At 33.7% G+C, this 22,582-nt stretch overlaps 1 protein-coding gene across 1 annotated transcript; it reads left to right on the top strand.

The window, feature by feature from the left end:
• Positions 1 to 133: 133 nt before the first annotated feature.
• On the top strand, positions 134 to 12,837 carry ETAA1 (ETAA1 activator of ATR kinase). The gene is given in 7 exon segments (XM_008699932.2): positions 134 to 404; positions 407 to 469; positions 1,659 to 1,787; positions 2,056 to 2,132; positions 5,134 to 5,246; positions 5,500 to 7,547; positions 12,339 to 12,837. Coding segments are annotated over 7 exon segments (2,682 nt in total). The 5' UTR covers positions 134 to 271; the 3' UTR covers positions 12,458 to 12,837.
• Positions 12,838 to 22,582: the final 9,745 nt, after the last annotated feature.

Below are 22,582 nucleotides of genomic sequence, written 5' to 3'. Positions count from 1 at the left end.
CAATCCGGATGAGTCTGAGCAGAGCCCGGCGAACTTGGACGCGGGCTGCGGAAGCGCGCACCGGTGGCGCCCTGACCGCTCCGCCCCGGGCACCGTGATCGCTCCGCCCCTTGTCCAGACGCAGCCAATCAACGGCCGCCTCTTTCGAGCGCCCCATCGGCCAAAATGGCGGCGGCCGTTGGCGCCGAGTCCTGCTTGTAGTTCCATTGCCTTACTCCTCCCGTTGCAAAATGTGAAAGGAGAAGGGGCTGGTGGAGGGGGGCTGGAGGCAATGAGTCGGCGAAGGAAACATGGGGACAGCCCTGGCCTGAAGAACACGCCGCGCAAAGCTCCGGCGGCTGAGGAATGCAGCTCGATGGTCGAGCCAGGGAAGAGGCGGCTGAGGTCGGCCCGCGGCTCAGGGCCCCGCAGGGCCCGCAACAAGAGCAGCCTCCAGCAGCCGCTTCGTGCAGTAAAAGTAACCCCGAGGGTGAGACGTCGGCAACGCGGCCTCTCCGGGCTTAAGCGCTGCAGCCCCACAGCCCCGCTTGCAGTGGGGAATCTTAGGGTGCGGGTGGGGGTGGAGTCCGAAGTGTTTTCTTTCTCTGGGCTTCTCCCCTCGTGAGTCCGAAAGGAACACGACGCCACTACCCCCATGGTTTTAGTCTACGAATTTGAGCTCTGCCACGTTCTGACCACCCACTTGTCTTGCTGTAGGAATAGGCCCTGTGATTTACCTGTTTGAGGGAAGGAGGGCAGTTATTTCTAGACTGCTCAGTCATCAGCAGTGGCAGAGCAAAGAAAACTATCTGATAAGACTTGCTGCCTTCTTATTCCCAGGAAAATTGTTCCCCGGGCCCCTCCACTCCCCCCCGCCAAACTTTTTGCCCTGACTTGCTTTAGTGAAGGGATCGTATAAAAAGCTATAGCTATCTCTATCATCCTCAGAGTTTTGGGGATGTCTCACTTCATTATGAATAAACCGGATGTTCCTGTGTATGATGTCCCTCAAAGTAGGAAACTAAGGGGCCCTGAATATTTCATTCTGGTCAGTTTTTGGTGTTCTCTTTTTTTTTAAAGATTTCTAATAAATCCTGGTAGGAACTGAAATTCACACAAAAGCTCTTTCTTAAAGTGTGTTCTTAAAATAACGACTTTTGTTACCTTACTTGTCTTTAGTTTACTCCCATAAAGCAATTCTGGAATGAACAAAAACAAATGTTTGTAGAAATTTGAAAGTGATACTGGACAAAACTTAACAGGAAATGGGTCCCTAAAAGTTTTTGAAGTAATTAGTGTAAGTTGGATAGAGTTGATGAAAAGGGGGCTAAACAGACTCTTACTGAAGTTTCTGCTGGGAGCGTTTTGATTTTCGAAATGTATGTATAAATTAAGGTGGTTCCCAAAGCCTCCAAGTTCCAGTGGTAATGATGGAGTGACTAGATTATACAGTATTATACAGTCATAGAGCTACTGGATTATCTTAAAATAATTGATATTTACAGTGTCAAATTTGTGAAGTATTACATGGATTTTTATGTGAAACAGTTCCGTTATTAAAGCAATATCTCTAGGAGAAAATTTTATAATTGGACTATAAAAAGTAATCTAAAGGATATGTGACATTGGGGTTTTAGGAAGTAAAGTAAAATGCAACAATTGTTTTTTATTTTATGTAGAAAGATATGAAACACCAAAGAGAGTGCTGAAAATGGATTTCTTGTCATCTGCCTTCAGTTCTCCTAATGATCCAGATGGACAGAATGATATCTTTTGGGATCAAAATTCTCCAATGACAAAACAGTTAGGTAATTTACTATTAATATTTCTATCTGGGTAGATATTTGGTAAATGATTAGGATTTAACTATAGAATTTCAGTAGAGTAATCGAACTTCTATACAACAGATGTTTTTTGAGAATCTTATGTGATTGTTAGGTTACGCGTGTGATGTCAGTGCGTAGTGATCTAAGCCATGCTAATTACAATTGTTTCCTAAGGAGTGACTGCTATTTTTAAAAATTAAGTTTTTTAATTAAGTTGTTGACCATTTATAGAAATGTCTTTGTTCTTTAGGTAAAGGAAGAAAAAAACAGATTTACACCACAGATAGTGATGAAATCTCACATATTGTTAATCGCATTGCTCCTCAGGTAAATATCACTAGTTTTATAGTTTATCTTAAACCCGAAAACTATGTCACTAGGCCCATGTATGAAAAATGTTTTGTCTTTTACAATTCTCTTTTCTGAAAATAGAGCACCAGAGGTTACTTTTACCTTTTGTACTACTGAAATGTATGTTTTGAGAAAAGGAACATAATGTATAATTGGCAATATATATTTTCCTAAGCTTATATCTTATATTTTAATTTTTTTAGAGTAATGATTTTTGACTAGAGCTTTGTATTTATTTTGTTTTTAATATTGTTTAACAATATATGGCATTATTTTTAAAGTTACTACAATAATAGAATCAGACAATAAAAATTTAAACTTTTTAAAGTTTTTTGTGATTGGTATTTGTTTACTGTGTATAGCACACTTTTCCCCATTGAAATTGCTCTTCTTAATACTCATAGACTAATACGATCATTGAGAAACACTCAAAACATTGGAAAGAACACTGGATTTGAATTTAGTTCTCAGTCTACCTCCTATACCGGGTGACCATAAGCAAGTCACTTAAGCTCTCAGAACTTTAGTTCATTCGGCGATAAACTGGAATTACTTGTCTTGCTCTCTCCATTGGACTATCACGAGGATTAAATTAAATAAAAATTCTTTGTAAACATAGAGCACTATAAATGTAAGATTATTTTAAAGTTCATTATAATAGTTAAATAATTTGCTGTCATAGAACCATCTTCAAAAGTTTCCTTTTCTTTATTTCAATTCCTGTACTGCTTGAATGAAATAGAAATACGAGTTTAAGGCAACCTGTATTCTGAACCTCTTTACTGTCCTCTCTTTTTTTCTTACTTAACAATATTTAAATTCAGAAAACATCTAATTTTTGCTCAGTGTCCTCTCTGTAGGAAATAAGGGATTTTTTCCTTGACATACCCTTGGATAGTGACTATATGTTCACCATAAACAATAGATGGCATTGTCCCAAACTGTGGTTATAAGGAATTACCATCATCCAGGTGGAGGAGACAGGAAATAAAGTTTTTCTTAGTGGCTATAAAATATCCAAAATTACAATTAACACAGTCAAAACAACTCTGTTGCTACTAGCTCTACATTCCATGTTTGGCATGTCATAGAAATTCATTTTACATATGGTTCATTAGTTAAATAGCTTTTATGCCATAATACTATTTACTTCATAAGTTAACAATAGATCTTCATTAATTGTGGGTTTCACATGAAAGAAGCATAATAAAATGTGTTTGGACTAGCCAGCTTAAATAGTGATAAAAAGATAGTTGAGTAAATTACTGGACCCTTTACCTAAGTGGGCTGGAAATAATAGCTCACAAGAAATGGTAACAATATGCAGGTGGTAACTTGTATATAAGAAAAAAATACAGTGAAATTAGTTGCTTTTAAATGTTACTCTTTTCAACTAATACTTTTAAAGCATGTAAATCTTTGGTAGAATAAGATTGTCATGTTCTGAAAATGACATGTACATGTTTTTTATTTTTAGGTGAGTTACCCCCTCAAGTAGTTATTCAAGGCACCTTGATATTTTCAGAGATGGCATTTTTTTTTTTAATACGCACTTTCGTTTTCCCTGGACAATCATTTCAGTTTCTTGAGGGATACTTTTCATATAGTGTTGTTTGAGGATGTATATTTTTTCATCATTTTTATACAACACTACACAGAATACTCCTTAGGATTAAATGAAGTACTGTGTTCAGATACCTTATATAGCACCTGGATTGTAGTTGGAAATCAATAAATATGCAATTATTGTTAAAGACATTTTTAAAATATAACACAAATAGTATAAAAACATACATAGGGCCCCTGTATATATAAAATTGGGCATATAAAGTTGTCATACCTTTCTTCTCTAAAAAGTGAATGAATTTAAAAATACTTGGTAAATGGACAAAGGGTCCATAATTAAATCATTAAGAATATTTTCCCTAAATTCAAGGTTGTTATTGACACAAAAGTGAAAATAAATATTGAGTCTGAAAGTAAAATTACTGATTACTGGAGTATTTTGTGAAGCTAAAATCTAGGTTCAACTGGACATCTAAGAAAACTGCTTGTTGATTGAGGATTTTAAAGTACCAAGTTGTAGGGATATTTTCACCTAAACCTAATAAATAAATATAAACTGATAACTTCTCCATGCCTAGCATTTTGCTGGATGCTCATGATAAGATCAGTCCATGCTTTCAAGTATCCTATAACCTAGTAATAAGATTATTTTTAGATTGAATGATATTTATGTTCATTCTAAGTACTATGTTCATTCTAAGTACAAAAATAGAGTAGAAAATGGTTAAGCCATTTGATTTGTTGGTTTGTAACTAATGAATAAACTCATTTTCTAATTTTTTTGCATGATCAACTGACTGAAAGGAGTAGCAGGAACATCCAGGATTAAAATGGCCCTTCTTTTCCTTTATAGTGGTTAAACTTCTTTTGCTGCTTTTTCTAATTTTTGTTCTTATCCCTCCCTGCCTTATTCTTAGCATCAGTTCTAACCTTGCTCTTGACTCGTTCTGAGTTTAATTTTAAGTGTTCTCAATTCAGGTCAACGTGGATTGTCCAACTTTAGATAAAGATTATAATGGGGCTAGGGAAAATTTGGAGAATCGGGTGATACAGAAAGAATTCCATATGTATCTCTCCATTCTTAAGTCAGTCAGTTTTTTCTTGGAAAAAAAATGTGCTTTTACTGTTGAATATGCATTTGTTAATTAATTAAATTCTTAAAACTTTATTTTTTAGAAAATAAGAAATTACCAATTCTGAATGTTTTCATTTCCTGAAACATAAATGGATCACTTCTTACAGCTTGTTATTGCCATTCTCCAGTTTCTCATTGTTCTGGAATATGTTTAGTAACTACCACCTTACCAGAATTTATTGTTTTAGGAAAATAATTCAGTATAGTTAAAGTTTTCTTTTTTTTTGAGGGGGGCGGGGGAGTCTGTAAATCCCTTTTTTTTCCCTTCTGCCAAAGGATGAAAAACCAACAACAAACTCCATGCTAGGCGTGTGGATTGGTGCAACGGCTATTCCTTGTACTCCTAGTGTAGCAAAAGGAAAATCAAGAGCAAAAATCAGCTGCACAAAGTAAGTTCAAACTTTTCAGCTTTCCTGACATTCAGTGGAGTAAATATTTTTAATAATACTGTTTTGGTTTTGTAAATGTATCAAAATGGCTATAAATTATATTTTTTTAGTTTTGACATGTAAAATTTTAGACTTAAAATAATTATGTTAACATTTTCAGTTTTAATATATTTTAAAAGCTAAGTAACAGTTGAATATTTATAATGACTCTTAGAAGTTTTCCTAGTTACAATTTCTAAAATTTTTTCAATAGGTTAAAAACACAAAATCAAGAGGAAGAACTTATGAAATTGGCTAAGCAATTTGATAAAAATATGGAAGAGCTAGATGTGATTCAAGAGCAAAACAAAAGAAATCATGATTTTATCCAGACAATTTCAGAAGCAGAGACTTTAAGCAATTCTAAAGATAATGTACAGATGCAGTTATTACATGATATAATTCCTGAAGTAGATAATTCTATAATAAAGAAGCCAATGAAAGAAAACACCAGAATGTCTGTGGTAAATGATCAAAATAGCATTCAGAAGCTATTTGACCAAAATGCTGAAGCAGCCTTTAATGCCATTTTTGATGGCTCTACTCAGAAATGTAGTGGACAGTTCAGCCAAGATTTGTCAGATGCTTTTTTAAACATGAGTAATACCACCTTTGAAAAGAAAAGCGCTTTAAAAGAGGAGAAAATAATTATGAATGAAAGTCTGGTCCCTGAAAAACTGCCAGATAAAACCCCAGGATCACTTTTTTGTCAAGTAGACACTCCTGGAATGACAAAATCATGTGTGACTTCTTACACTGAGAAGCCAGAAGCTTTTCATAAATACCTTGATGCATTTACTACCAGTGATTTTGAGGATGATTGGGAAAACTTACTAAGTAATGAACCTTTTGTTATGCAAAATGTCAAAATGTGTGAACCTTTCCCTGCTCCTACAACAGCCCAGATTGCTGATCAAAAGCGAATTTATAACTTCAACAATAAAAATGATAAAAATAAGTCAAGAATGAATACAAGTCTAGATACCAGGTTAAGAGATTCAAAAATTTTACAGGATCTCCCTTCAAAGACACATAACAAGGAATCAATAGATTCTGGAAAATATGGGTTTTCACTAAATCCAAACGATAAACCAAGCAAATTACCATCCACTGGAAATAAAACGAAATTTGAGAAATATTTCGGTAAAACTGTTGTTCAAGACAAAATTCAAGACGGCGCAGTTGCGTCTAATCTGACAAAAGTAAAAGAAGATATGCACACTAAATTTACTTCTGATGTAAATATTTCTGAAAAGTCAGCTTTGAACACAGGATATTCTAATGAACAAAAAAATAAGTCCATTTATAATCAGTCTTTTAAAGCACCTGCTAATATAGATCCTTTTGGCTCTGCAACTTTGGGCAATGAAACCAGTGTTTCTAATCCAAATCAGACTAATGCATCAAAGTTAGGTTCTTTCTTTGATGACTGGAATGATCCATCATTTGCCAATGAAATTGTTAAAGCATGTCATCAATTAGAGGATACCTGGGAAGCAGATGATGTAGATGATGATTTATTATACCAAGCATGTGATGATATTGAAAGACTAACTCAGCAACAAGACATTAGAAAGGACAGCAAGATATCAGAAAGTAAACTTGAGGTCAATAATTGTTCCAAACATGGAGCCAAAAATATGTTTACTACAGCTAAACAAAAAAGTCAATTGGTGCAATCGAAGCATTTGAATCTGAGCAGCATTTCAGGGTATACATCTTTCACAAATAGCTCACAATTAAATAAACCAGTAAAGATGGAAAAAGGAGAAATTTGTGGAAATTCTCCAAGTTTTTTAGGTGCTACAACTAATTTAACAATATACTCTAAGAACTCAAATCGTCAGATCAATAATCTACATTATTCCTGTAATAACACTGATGTTCCAATACAAGTGAATAGTACTGAATCGGTTCTTATAGGAAATTCAAGTTTGAATGTGAGGTCAGATCATAGGAATACAGAAACTGCTACTGACAAGAAGAAATTAAGTACTCAGCATCTATCCCATAGGAGCACAACAGATGGACCTAAGAGTGATCTTAACAGACCAGTTCGATTTCCTAAGTATACATTTACAAAGATGAAAAATTCTCAAATACTTTCCCAGCTTAGTCAAAATTGTATACCAGCAAGTATTTCTGATACCAAAATTACACAGGGTTTGGAGAAAAATAAAACTGTCAACCCATTTTGTGGGAAGACTGTTCAACAGCAGTCTTTGGCAAAACGTTCTGAATCTTTGAAACAACCTCCAAAAGGTATGTATAAAATAGTTTTCTACGAAAATTATCACCTGGGACAGTAGCTAACTAGTTATTTGTTATATTGAATTTGTGTAACAAATTTTTAAAAATCATGATGCTTAACTAGAATTCTTAAAGTGACTCTTAGAACTAAATAAGCTCTAATATACAAAGTGTGGGTGATTTATGTTTTCAGAGGACTGCATTTGAGTCTTTCTTATATTTTAATACAATGACTAGCATCTGGTAGGTACTCAATAAATATTTGTTGAATGTTTTCTGAATTATTTCCTAGAAAATTATACTTTTTGGTAGATATATTGCTACGAGATTGTGTTTACGAAATACCTCATTGTTTTAAAACTCGAATAATCTTACTCCTATGTTTTGCAGAACATTGAGGTGAACAATATTTGAAAATTCAGAGCATTCTAATTAGACACATTTGCTACTATAATATCTGATATAGAAATGTTAGTTGTGATGGTTAGAACTGTAATTTACTTAGTACAACTTGTCGTTTTGGATTCTTCTGATTCCTTTCCCACAATTCTATCAAGTTCCATTGTTTCTACTTCAAAAAAGTACATCTCAATATTGTCCATTTTTCTCTCTTAACTGCTACCACCCTTATCCAAGCCAACATTTTTTAACTAGATTGTAGTTCTTTTATCTGTCCCTTTTCAATTCTAGTCTCCAAACAGAATAATCTTTTAAAAACAAATAGGCAAACATGGCATTCCTGTGCTTAACCACAACCTTCAGTGATGGCCCATCGTTTTTCAAAGAAAATTCCAACTCTAGGCTGATCTACAAGGCCCTGGGTTATCACTCCTTTTCCGTCTGCCTGCTTTTTTACCTCACCTACTAAGCTTCAACTACACTAGCTATCTTTCGGTTCCCCAAACAGAATAGTTTCTTTCCTAGTTCAAGAGCTCTGACTGTGCTATTCCCAACTAAAATTACTACTTCCCAGCATTTGACACCCCCCCCCCATTCCCATCTTTTGATTGGTGCTTTTTTATTCTTAGGTCTCAATTTAAGTGTGACTTCCTTATAGAGACCTTCCTTGAACAATCTATAAATAGGTCTTTTCTTTGTTATTTTCCATCACCTGTCTTATTTCCTTCATTTCATTTATCACAATTTGCAAGCAAGTATTGATTATTGTCTGTCCTATCTGAATAAGTAGACCTACCACAGCATCTGCCACTTAGAAGATGTTTAGTAAGTATTTGAGTGAATATCATGCAATATAATGTGAAAATCTGTGACTCATTGATACTGTAATGTTTTTTAAAAGGGACTGTGTCTGGCGTAACTACTTGTACTTCTTAATGCTCAGTTCTTTCTCACAGCCTCATGGTTTTACAGATGCTGTTTCCTTCACCCAGAAACATAGTGCCCCCACATGCAAATACCAGATCTGCCTGGCCATTTTCCATTTGTCCTTTAAAACACAGTGTTTCTATCCCCAGATAATTTAGCTTCACTTTCTCTGGGTTTCTCCAATATCCAGTGTTAACTTCTGTTATAGCATTTACTATGCTAGCTTGTAATTATTGATTTTCTTAATCAGTCTTCCTCACTTGGGGCTAACATTAGGATTCTTATCTATTATGTAGATCAATGCTAATAAGGTGAGGGAGTTTCTAGCTTCTTTTAACATTAGCTCATTGTTTTCTGTTTAGATTTTAGATGATGATTTTGTTGGCATTACTGCTACAGCTTCCCTATTTAAGTGATCCCACCCCCTTTTTTTTAACTTGTAACAGTAATATGCTAGTTGTTTAAAAAGAAAGAAAGAAAACAGAATAGATTAATTTGAAGTGAAAAATTAAATTATCTATTTCTCTTTCTCACAGCCATTCTTCAGGGAAACCACAGTTAACAGTTTGAAATACATCATGTAGTATTTTCTTTGCATATAAAAGCGTGCATGCGTGTTTGTATGTATCATGTGTGTACCTACACATTTATTTAATCAGGTGGAATTATATACTGTATACCCTCTATTTGGCAACTTGGTTTTGCCTTCATTTAATATAGCTATCTTTCCCTCTTATTCGTATAGTTTTGCTTCAGTCCTTTAGTGACTGCATAGTATGTCATTATACGGATGTACCATGATTTATTTAACTGTTTCTCCATTGATGGAAAGTTCAGTTTGGTTGCATGTTTTGCATTACAAACAATCCTCCAGTGAATATACTTCTACATAAATTTCTCTGTTCTCGTGTGATCATATATGTTAATTATTGAAATATTGATGTAAGAGAATGTTTTGAATTTGATGGATATCACCAAATCTTCCCCAAAAGTCACATCAATTTATATTCTTATCAACATTGACGATGAATATTTCCCTACCTTATAGCCTAGATATTTTGAAACTTTAAAAATTGTGGTCAATCTATAATAATTTTAAATATTTAAATTTGTATTTAAATAAGTGTAATTAATTGGACCATACTCTCAACATGAATTTAGTTACATATAGTTATAACTATATTAAATACTACATCTCTGTAATATTTGCGTTTTCCCAAAACTACTATCCATCTGCATTTTTTTATGGGTGGATAATCTCTCTTTCAGTTTATCTTACCAATTTTTCTAAGTTTACTGATAGTACCTAATCTTCTAATTAACATTAATCTTCTTGGTATTTTCTACTGTTTCTACTTTCTTTTACTTTGTTACAGTATCAAGCTGCTCTCCAGGGAGTATCTCTGAAACAAAATCCATTTAACTGCCTCATTGCTCTAAGGCAGGGTTTGGCAAACCATGGCCTATTCAAATCCAGCCCATACCCTGTTTTTGTACAGCCAGCATGCTTAGATGGTCTTCACACTTTAAATAGTTGAAAAAATCTGGAGAAGAGTAATATTTCATGACCTTTGAAACTTATATGGAATTCAGATTTCATTGTCCCTAAACAAAGTTTTATTTGAACACAGTCACATCATTTGTATTGTCCATATCTGCTTGTTTTCATGCTACAATAACAGCTGAGCAGTTGCACCAAGAAACCATATGACCTTCAAAGTTTAATGTATTCACTTTCTGGCCCTTTACGGAATTTTTTTTTTTCCTTTTTGCTGACCTCGTTTAAGAGAATAAAGATTAAGAAGAGCCACTCTTGCTTTGTACCTTGCAATAGTTTGAGACTTTGCCGTGTTTTTTATTGAAGACTGAGTTAAAGGAAGGGCTGATGGGAGAAATGGATGACTCTCTAAATCAAAATTTCATGGTGTGACCTTATTTACGTCATTTGAAATTATTTTCCAGGAATATCACCAATCCAATTGTAAAACCAGTTTTAGGGAGCTATGTTCTTTTCTGTTGTCATGGATTATTAACCTGTTTTCCTTCCAGACTTATGGTCCATTCAATGCAATTCTGTGTGTGTGTATTCTGAGTTTATGTTTCTCAGCTTTGAGACTAAAATAGTAAGACAATTAGTCAAGCTAATTATAAAGTATCTTGTAGCATCTTTCTGTAAGGAAAAATAGCTACAAGTCTGTGAGATAATTAGTTTAGGAAATAAATAAGGCATCAGAGTAATCTGGGGAGTTTATCTGAAATATTTATCTCTTACCCTGAACACCCTCTCCCATTTCCAATTATACCAAGAAAGGAAGGGGAGACAGATAATTTATTTTGGACAAATAATCTCCCTTAGTTAACAAGGGAAATGTCTTACAACAAAGTCTGAACCTTTGTCTAGATGGTAGTGTAAATGATACTTCTCTGCCAATAGTACTACAGATTCTTACTCCATGAGAGGCAGATTTTACAACATAAACAGTTTTACCAATACAGGGGCATGTAAATACGATTTAAGGTGATAGTCTTAATTTTAAAACATCCTTTAAATGAGAAAATACATTTGCTAATTTTTAAGTTTGACTTTTATTAGCATTATATAGATAATCTAATATTTTTTAGCTCCAAGTGACTATACTGTGGAATTAAATTCATTTTATTAGAACTCAGTATTTTGCAGAGATAGAATTGGATGTATTATTAAAATCAAAATTATTTTCATTAATTTAAAACACATTGTTTATTTTATAGTATATCTCCCTGAAGTATACACTACAATATGCTGCATCGGAATATGTCAGAACGCTTCACATTTCTGTATACTTAAAAAGACATTCAAATTGAAGATTTTATTCAGATATTCTTCTTTTTGAAATAATTTTCTAATGTTTATATAAAATGTATTCTCCAAATAAAAACATTTGACAGTGAATTATATGCTTATTGTCATGATAGATTTCACTAGAACACTTTAAAACATTTGTCCTCAATGGCTAAAATGAAAATCTTGGAGCTCTATAGAGGAAAGAGGTTGGTGTGAATATTAATATAGCTTATAGTAAAAATACATTTGAGATGTTTGTATTTAATTCATTATATATATTTCAACTACTTTTCTATTAAAGTTTATATAACATTTAAAATCCCAGGTTTTAAAAAATACTCATTTGTCGATTATATACTTTAGATGTCCTTATTCACAAGAATTATATGCTAGGAAGTTAAAATGTACAGTTTTAATCAAATGAACTTTATCACACTGTGAAAAGGTATATAAAATAAGAACAGATTGATCAGTGCTTGATTTTCTTTTGGCCTAGAGCACTGTATCTCTATGTGGAATATCATATTTAGTAGTTCAGTGTGATTTAATAGTTATACCAATATGACAAGTCTGGGTAATAAAAAAGTAAAAATTAAAATTCATACTCAGTATGACTTTATAAATGTAATATCTATATTTTGTTTAATTTTTAGAGGAAGAAGAGAAAAATAAAAAGTATTCTCCTGAAGAAATTCAAAGAAAAAAACAAGAAGCATTGGTTCGAAGAATGGCCAAAGCACAAGCATCATCTGTAAAGGCAGCTCCCACTTAACTTGATTTCTTTTATGAAATATTAGTTGTAAGATGTAACAAAGACAGTTAATAGCTATCTATGATAGGAAATATTTTTTCTTGATTTCTCTGTGAGAAATTTAATGCTGACTTATAAAGCATGGACTTCTTTTTTTTTTTTTTATGGACTTGTATTTTATTTAATAAATCAATGTTTGCAATGGTCAATGAAACCTTTCCTTGGAGAGGTATGTGAAAATAGTTGCATATAAGTTTTGGCAGTTCAGGAGAATTAACGATTATGTTGTAGAATTATACAGAGTAAAGTAGTTGTATTTTTAAATATCGTTGATCCTCCAAAAATAGGTAATCTACTAATTTTTTTATTGTAATAACTTCCTAATACAAAGCTTCAACTCACTAAGTAAATAGGACTATTTTTTTTATAGTTTTACTTTCAATTCAATAACTATTTCTAAGTTTTTTATACATTTCTGAATTTTAAATATACTTTCATATTCTTAAGAACATGGTTGGTGGGAAATAAGGACTTCGATTTATTTGTAAGGAAATCACTATTTTCAGTTCCTAGTCTGAAATAGATCTTAGAAAACTTTAGTTTTCTAAAACATGATGTATTTTGGAAACTTTCCACTATTTTTAGGGAAAATGCTGATTTAAGTTTAGAAAAAAGAAAGACTGGCTATATAAGTAATATAGTATTATTAACATTTAGAACTGTCAGAACCTTTAGATATCATCTGGTCCAACTTCTTTATTGTATGGGTGAGAAATGAATACTGTTATTCTGAAAGTCACAAGGCAAGTTAAAACTGTGCTGGGATTAGAATGATTGCTTTCATGCTAATGAATACCTAGACAATTGTACCATTTTCTTCCAAGTATTAATTAGTATATAAAATAACTTGTTTGTAGGAGCATTAATTATTTCATAGTATAAAAAAAATAGTAACTCAGAGTATGTTAAGGACTGTTTAATAATAATGCTCATTGTTTCTTGTATTAAAGAATTCATTCCAGGATATAAAAAAGAGAATCTTTCTCTTTTCGTTTTCCTATAACTATTTAATTTTCCCTTAATTAATTTTCTGACTTTACTAACTTGATCATCTCTATTACTCTATTTTTTTTTCTTTTCGTCTGTTTAGAATTCACTAAGCCAGAAAATCTAAGCAGAGGTCATAAGGGCAGTAAGGATGCTTTATTTGTCGTAAATGACTTTGGGAGACCTGATGAAAGGTATAGATGTGAAACACTTATTAGTGCATTCACCACTGTTCCAGTGTCTTACAGCTATGATAATATCAAAATAATTAAATGCATTTTAAGGTATGGCTATATAGAGATATATCACTCTGAAAATTGTATTTTCATATATGCAGTGGATAACTGCATTCTGTAACACATTCTTCTTCCTTTAGGTATTATTGGAAACAGTAGGGGTTAGTGGCCCTTCAGTGAACACACAGAGGGCTGTGTGGATAGTTTCTCTAGGTTGGCGCCATCCAATCTCTAGGAAATCTGTTTCTACATAGAGAAGGAGCAGTTGGTAGGCCTGGCAGCTCTGTTCCAGCTCAAGCTCAGCTGCCGTTTATGCATCTCAGGATGGCTGTAGAAAAACTGACCTTAATAATGCCATGATTGCAGGAAAGTCTACTGCAGAATAGAGCCCATCTATCAGTACTCTTTCTTGCTTGCTACAGACAGGCAACCCTGATCCCGGGAAAACTTGGGTTGCTTATTACACAGAGTCAGTTGTATGCAGGCATGTACCACACCTTGGGAAACAATGCTTTATCATACTCCATTATCACTAACTTTTACATTCCTCAGAACAGAGGCACCTTACTCATCTCTGTCTACCCAATACTGATATTCAGTAGTTACTTATTAAATATTTTATGAATTTAGATACATTCTGATGGCAGAGTTCTGCCTCCCCCTACTTGAAGCAATTTGACTCTGATTCCCTGAGCTATTCAGGATTAGAAAATGTTTCTAGGAACAATTTAAATTTAACCTAATACTGATTAGTATAAGTGACAGTTTATCTAAATAACCATGATCTTCAATTCTTGCCAGAATATGATGATCAGAATTACTTGTGAGACTCAAAAACAAAACAACAAATTTGTGTTGTGCCTTCTTAGACTTCATAAATGAGTACATCTAGGGGTAGATCTCAGATAGTTGTGCTTTTAAAGTTCTTTGGATAATAGCCAACAGGGTTGAAAAGAAACTGTAATTGCTAAACTTCTATAGGTTGCTAAATGTTTTATTTACCATGCATGATTTTAAAAAATTACCATTAACTAATTTGCTTCTCAAAACAACTATGTAAATAACACTTTTATCACCATTTTACAAGAAAAGAAGCTGAAGTAAGCATATTAAGTGACATTCTCAAGGTCACACAATTAGAAAGTAATTGGAGCCAGAGTTTGAACCCAAGCAGTCTAATTTCAAATACTGTGATCTTAACTATTGAGCATACTGTCATTCTTGGAAACTATTCATAAAAAACACTTATCTGTGGAAATTATATGTGCAGGAAAGAATTGTTACATTTCAGGCAAGTGTGCCAAAAAAACTCACTAGAATTCTATAGCTTAACTGTATAGCTCAGGAGAATTTTTTTACAGTCCCAGTTGCTGTTACAGATGACTCCTAAATTTTATGTGTACATGGGCAGCTGGGTGTGTACTGATTATATGAATCCACATAGAGATCTCTCCTTTTTCATTCAACCACTAAACAAAAGAGTAGAGAAATACATAAAATGTGTAGCTATTTGAAATGTCTTCATTTTACTTCACTATTTTAGTAACTTCTGGGTGTTCTGGTTTTAAATCTGTTAGGGAAAGCTTAATTGCCTAGTCTAAGATGAAATGGCATACCTCTAGCTGCTAGTAAAACTCTGATCCAAGTAATAAAATCAAGGTTTCTGGTTAGATTCACACTATATAGAAGAGTGGTATTCTGCATTTAATTTGTTACGATATGTTATTGTTAAATCCAAGCTCACACAGATTGTAGTTGGGAAAAGGAAAAGTATTTTAATAGTGTTTTCAGATAACTATAGATATTCTTTTCTGATATTACACAAAAACTCAAGAAGTGGTAGTTTCTTAAAAGACAGCTCTACCTTCTGTTTCCAGCCAAGATGGAATAATGAGGACTGCATGTACCCTTCTTGCTGAAAGAACCAAATAAACTACATGGAAAAGTGGATTTCAAGACCTGAGAATGAGGAAACAATGGAGCCCTACGATTTTCCCAGCTTACTTCCTTGAGGGAGTTTCCAGACCATGATGCAAGGAAGAACTGAAAAAGAGCCCAGTAGACATCATGAGCAAGAAAATGGAGCTGAGAGTCTAGGGAGACTAAGATAGCTAGAGTTCACAGGATGGAGTACCTGTGAGAAGAGAAGACTGAAGTCCAGAGATCTGCAGATATCCCCCTTGAGAATTAAATGCAGTACTGATTAGGACATATATGTGAGGAAATGGAGGCTGGAAAAAGACATCCAAAGGGATTAGAGGGAGCAAACATTGTCCGGTGCTCACAGCATCTAATAACAATGCCAGTTCTCACCAACCAAGGTCACTGGGTAGTAACTTGCCTGAGTAGTGAGGAATGATTTGCCCTAGGTTGCACTGCTCTGGACCCACCAAACAAACCTAAAAGCAAGGTCAAAAAGGATCAAACCATTCCCACATAACAACAGCATGCTAGAACAAAGCGTAAAAATGCTTCTAGGAAAACAAAAATGCCCAGCACCTGTGAAAACAATGACTGCCGTCTAATTAAAGATAACTAGGCATGCAAAGAACCAAAAACACAACCTATAATAAGAATCAATTGAAACAAACCTGTACCTGATGTAAATGTTAAAATTAACAGATTAGCTATATTAAAATAGCTACAGTTAGTACATGTGTTCAAAAAGTTACGTAGAAACATGAAGGATATTAAAAAGACTGAACTCAAACTTTTAGAGATAAAAGCTATGGTGTTCTAAGGTGAAAATACACTATGTAGGATTAATGGCAATTTACACATTGCAGAAGATTAATAATTAGTGAACTTGACATATCAATAGGAATTATTCAAACTGAAAAAAATTTAATGAACAGCGAGTTGTACAACTTTAAGTAGCCTAGTGTATGGTTGGTTAGAGTCTCTGAAGGAGGAAGTGGGGGGACAGTATACAGGATATTTGAAATAAATAATGACCTAGCAATTTTCAGAGTTTATGGAAACTATTAACCCACAAAGAAATTCAATGAACTCCAAGCACAAGAGATACATCATAGCCAGTATAAAATCATAAAAGCAATAAAAAAAGATGAGAACAAAGGAACAAAGATGAATATAACAGAATTTTCATCAGAAACAATCATAGAAGACAATGGAGAAACATCTTTAAAGCACTGAAAGGAAAAACCCCCGCCTATCTAGAATTCTATACCCAGCAAAATGTCTTTTGAAGGCAAACATGAGATAAAGTTGCTTTCAGACATAAAATCTGAAAGAATGACTGGCACTACAAGAAATATTAAAGGATGTCTTTCGAGCAGACAGAAAATGATATTAAATGAAAATGGGTTTACACGAGGGACTGATGAACACTGGAAACGATAAACACATGGGTTAATATATAAGATTTTAAAAAATTATTTAAATCTTTTACACAATAATTACTCATACAAAAATAACAATGTTGTGGGGTTTATAACATAAAAGTTAAACATGACAGCAGCATAAAGGCCAGTAAGAAGAAAAAAAAAAAAAAGAAAGAGTAGACAGTCCTAGTCTTGCACATTTTGGCATGCATGGGTTTCAGTTACATAACACAAGTTTCCTAACATCATAGTTCAGATTTCTGTTAATACAGTATATTAACTGAATACTTGGATAAAGTACAAACCTTATAGCTAACTCAGTCCACAAATCACTACATAAATAATAGATGTGGATTATGATGCATGATCAAGCATGTCATTTAATTGTGTCAACTGCCCAGTTGACATTATTTCCACTTAAGAGCTAAAGAGATGGGGGTTCAGTTTTTCTATTCTGAGCTATACCCTGTCTTAAGACCAGTTCAGGCTGACTCCATATCTCATGGTCTTTCCACAATAATTATTTTCTACTTTATATATTCGATAGTCACCATTATTCTCATGGAGCCCAACATGGGGCTTGAACTCATAACCCTGAGATTGAGACCTAAGCCAAGACCAAGAGTTGGGTGGTTAACCGACTGAGCCACCCAGGCACTTCACCATTATTTGTAAATTCATCCATTCTTTTGCTGTGATTGGTTTATGGTGTTATATAGGGCTTCTTGTTTTTGTTTTGTTTTGAATACAATGGACTTATATTAAATGAATGAAGATTTTAAATTTAGTGGAAAACATTTCCTTCTTTGGTATGAAGGATTTAGTAGTATATTCTAAATGCAGATATAGACAACATTGTTTAAGTGCTGAAGAGCTCCTGTTCCATTTATTTTTTTTTTAAGATTGATTTTATTTATTTAAGAGAGAGGGAACATAAGGAGGGGGAGTGGCAGAGAGAGAAGAGGGAGAAGCAGGTACCTGCTGAGCAGGGAACCTGACGCGGGCTCAATCCCAGGACCCTAGGATCATGACCTGAGCCGAAAGCAGACGCTTAACCAACTGAGCCACCTAGGCACCCCTCCTGTTCCATTTATAACATAGTTTGGGAGTATTCTCTGTAAGGCAGAGTGAAACAGATGGAGAAAACAATCCTGGACACTATTTAGTAACCTCAGATTTCTTTCTAGTTTAGGGCAGTTTCAGCTGTGCAATCTCCCAAAGACATGCAAGAAATAGAAAATGTTAAGGGAAGAACAATGAAAATGAGCTTTACAATAAGGGGTATTTTCACATGACAAGACACTTATGAATATTTTAAAATTTAGTTGTAAAAACACCAACTAATTACTTGCCTGACTGCCTAGCATTGTAATTTTTTTTATTTTTTCAAGCAATATTTAAAATAAATGCCAAGAAAAGGAAATAAGGCATCTAGTAAAATAGGTGAACTATTTGAGTAAAGTATATTACATCTAGCTGAAAAAATACACATTTAAATGTGCATCTTTTAGCTTTAAGATATGAAACATGCAAATCATTATCTCTACATCCCAGTACACAGAAAAGAAAATTTAAGCCATAGGGACAATAGTGCTTTAAACTCTTGGGAATTAAAACCCCACATCTCTAAATTATAATTATTGCTAAAGCTATTGAAATAGCATTTCCAGAACTTGTTAACAGTGTGCTTAGAAAGAGAACCACAGTACTTGGCACTCTAGACATTTTCAGCATTTGTGGATATGGCTTTTACTAATGAACTTGTTCAAGTAATTCATCAAGCTGTTAATCCTCTGCTTTAGATTTCAATTGACAATATTTTTCTATAGTCTGTGGTACTACACTTACAGACTCAATGATTTATGTTAATAAATTACACCTTTTACTTGGTTCTACCAATGCACTTTTTGTGGTGTTGAAAGTGTTATTAGTGATTCAAAAGAAAAAAAAAAACACGTAATTTTGAGGGGTAGGGAGTTGAAGAAATATAGCTTACTTTCATTTATAACAAAATGATCGTATTCAGAGGGGCAGGGGGTGGGGGAATGGGATATGCTGGTGATGGGTAGTAAGGAGGATACGTATTACATGGTGCACTGGGTGTTACACGCAACTAATGAATCATCGAACTTTACATCAAAAACCAGGGATGTACTGTATGGTGACTAACATAATAAAAAAATATTATTATAAAAAAACAAAGCAAAACAAAATGATTGTAGAGAAAAAAAAACTACCAGGTAGAGGTACTCAACTAGTTATTTGAATACTTCCAAGTATCTTTGAAGCAAAAATAAACATAAAATATTAACTGATTTTTTAATGTCTCAAGATTTATTTTTGTGAATTTTCACCTATACATGAAACAATATCTAATTTGTCATTGTTTGTTTCCATTATAGTTACTCTGTTTTCTTAAGCATACCGTTAGTATGTTCCTACCTCAAAATTCTAATATGCAAAAAGGAATTGTGTTTATTATTCACTTAATTAGTACTTTCACTTGTACCTCACATTTCAGGATCATTTTAAAAAACAACTAATGCTAACACTCGTTGGGCACTGACATAAGAATATGCATTATTTCATTTAATTCAATATGCCTATGAAGAGGATATTGCTTCATTTTGTAGATATCGGAAATATGTAAATATAAGGAAACATAAAGTAGTTAACTTTATGTGGGAGAGCCAGAATTCAAACCAGTCTGGAACAAGTATTCACTCTTTATCAGTACTCTATTGTTTCCCATAAAAAATGTGAAATCCACATCATATATATGAGGAAATTGAACTCAAATGAGGCTAAGTGACTCAGTCAAGGCTACATTCATGGCTAGAACCAGTACTAGAACTCAGATCCTCCCAACCTTATCCTACTTAATTTTGCACTGGATGATGCCTGTAGGGCTGAACCTATTTTCTGTTTAGAGTAAGGAAATATACAAAATTGCTTATACATCTATAAGGTTGTTGAATTTTCACTGCTAAAGGGTCTATTTTTAAATATATTTGACTAAGAGATGCCTGGGTGGCTCAGTTAAAAGTCTGCCTTCAGCTCAGGTCATAATCCCAGGATCCTGGGGTTGAGTCCCACATTGGGCTCCTTGTTCAGCAGGGAGCCTGCTTCTACCTCTGCCTGCAGCTCCCCCTGCTTGTTCTTTCTCTCTCTGACAAATAAATAAATAAAATCTTAAAAAAATAAATAAATAGATATATTTACTTAAAATATGCAATAAAATAATGTAAATAATTCGGCTATGTTCAAAAGCCTGAAAAATAAATTCTAGGTTCCAAAACCACTAAAATAAAAATAATTTTGATGAGTTTCTTTTTACTCCTGTATCTTTTAGTACATTGTTACTTTAAGCTCATGACTAAAACTTTTCCTCAGTTTTCTATAATAGTTCTATTGGCACACCTTATTTAATGAAATTTCCTAAACTTATCTAAAGTTGTACATAAATATGTACAATAGAAACTCGGGGGTGGTGGGAATCTCAGGACAAAAAAAGTTTTCTGTTCAATTATATTTTCAGAATTATTTATTTTTTAAATTAATAACATTTATTAAGAACTTTGTATGGTCAAAAACTCTTTGGGGGTGTTTTGATTTTAGTCTTAAGTAATTTGACTAGTATATCTCTAGGCTTGGTTTTCTTCAAACTTGTTTCAGATTCACCGAGATGCTTGGATTATAAATTTTTGTCTTTCATTAAATTTGGGAAGTTTTTGGTCATTATTTCTTCAGATTTTCTTCTGCCCATTCTCTTTCTCTCCTTTCCTTCTGGAACTCTAACCACCATTTTGATATTATACTACAGGTACCTGAGGTTCTTTATACTTTATTTCTACCCTTTTCCCCTCTCTCTTCTTCCGACTGAATAATTTTTATTGATCTGAATTCAAATTAACAGTTCTTCCACTGTCAACTTCATATAGCTCTTTTACCCATCATATGAACTTCTAAAATTTCAGATATGCATTTTTTAGTTCTACAATTTCCAGTTGGCTCTTTTTAAAAATAGTTTCTCTGCTAATTTTCCTATCATTTTATTCACTAAAAGCATATTTTCATTTGTATTATTGAGCATAGTTTTAATAGGTGCTTTAAAATCCTTGTCTGATTATTCTAACATAGTGATCATCTTAGAATTGGCCTCTGCTGATTATCTCTTCCCTAGAGATTGGATCACATTTCCTGGATCTTCATATATCAAATGGTTTTGGGTTGTATACTGCACATTATATCAGTTACGTTGTAGAGACTCTGAATTTGGTTATATTCTTCCGATGAGCCTTCATGTTTTTGTTTTGGCAAGTGGTTAGTTTGGTTATATTCAAACAGAAACCTCTGCCTTGCCTATGGTGAGTGGAAGCTCAGATCTCAATTCACACTGCCTTCAATCAGCTCACTGCTTAATTTCTGGTTCCAGGGCCAACCAGCGATTTGGGCAGAGTTTGCCCAAATTTTTGGATTTGCCTTATCTGGCTCTCTCCTTTCTGTTTTCTCTCTCACAACTCTGCTTGTTGTAGCTCCTTCCCTTAGTTCTTCTAAACAAAAAGATAGCAGATTTTCTCTCAGCATTTTAACCACTTTGCACTGTGCTACAACTGTGCTTGACCTCAGAGTAAAATCTCAGAGAAAATTCACTTTCTGAATATTATTGCCTCCAAGTTTTAGTTTTCTTCTAAAATCTGTCTGCTTTTGTCAATTCTTTAGAGCCCTCAGGTTGCTGAACTTTTAATTCTGTCCATAGTTTTTAGTTGTTACCTATAGGGTGAAAGGAGATGGTCTGTTAGGAGATTTTTTTTTTTTTTTTATTTGAAGGAAGAACTGTCAATTTTAGATATTTGAAATAGAAAAGAAATAGTATACAGATTTTGTTCAGGAGAAGCTCCCAATCTAAGTATAAATATGTCATATTTTCACAAGGCCAAAATAACACAAAACATTTACTTTATTTCAAAGATTTTATTTATTTATCTGAGAGAGAAAGAGAACGAGCAGTGGGGAGGGGCAGAGGGAGAGTGAGAGAGAGAAGCAGACTCCCTGCTGAGTAGGAAGCCTGATGCGGGGCTTATCCCAGGACCTGGAGATCATGACCTGAGCCGAAGGCAGGGGCTTAACTGAATGAGCCACCCAGGCTAACACAAAACATTTAGATACAGAAATCCATATTTCAACTTCTAAACTAGCTAGGAAAGCATGGTTCTACTCTTGGTTTTGTCATGATTTGTCAACTAAATTTCTCTGGACATTTGTGTGCTCAATATGAAAATGAAGGGATTAAATTAGATATCTAAGATCCTCCCAAGGTTCTATGTTTCTAAAGGAAATAGGTTTATTTGAGTAGGTTTTATGTTTGTGTGCAATTATTATTAATATACTTTGAAAATCATAATGCTTCAATTTAATATCAAAATTTTAATTAGGAGGTTCTAATCATATAACTTCATATAATAGATGGTTCCCGGAAAGATTACATATAAATTAGTATTATATAATATTTATAGTAC

The sequence above is a fragment of the Ursus maritimus genome, unplaced genomic scaffold (assembly GCF_017311325.1).
Source record: "Ursus maritimus isolate PB19 unplaced genomic scaffold, ASM1731132v1 scaffold_6, whole genome shotgun sequence".
Lineage (NCBI taxonomy): Eukaryota > Metazoa > Chordata > Mammalia > Carnivora > Ursidae > Ursus > Ursus maritimus.
The sequence above is the reverse complement of the archived record's forward strand: the minus strand, read 5'-3'. Positions and strand labels throughout refer to the sequence as shown.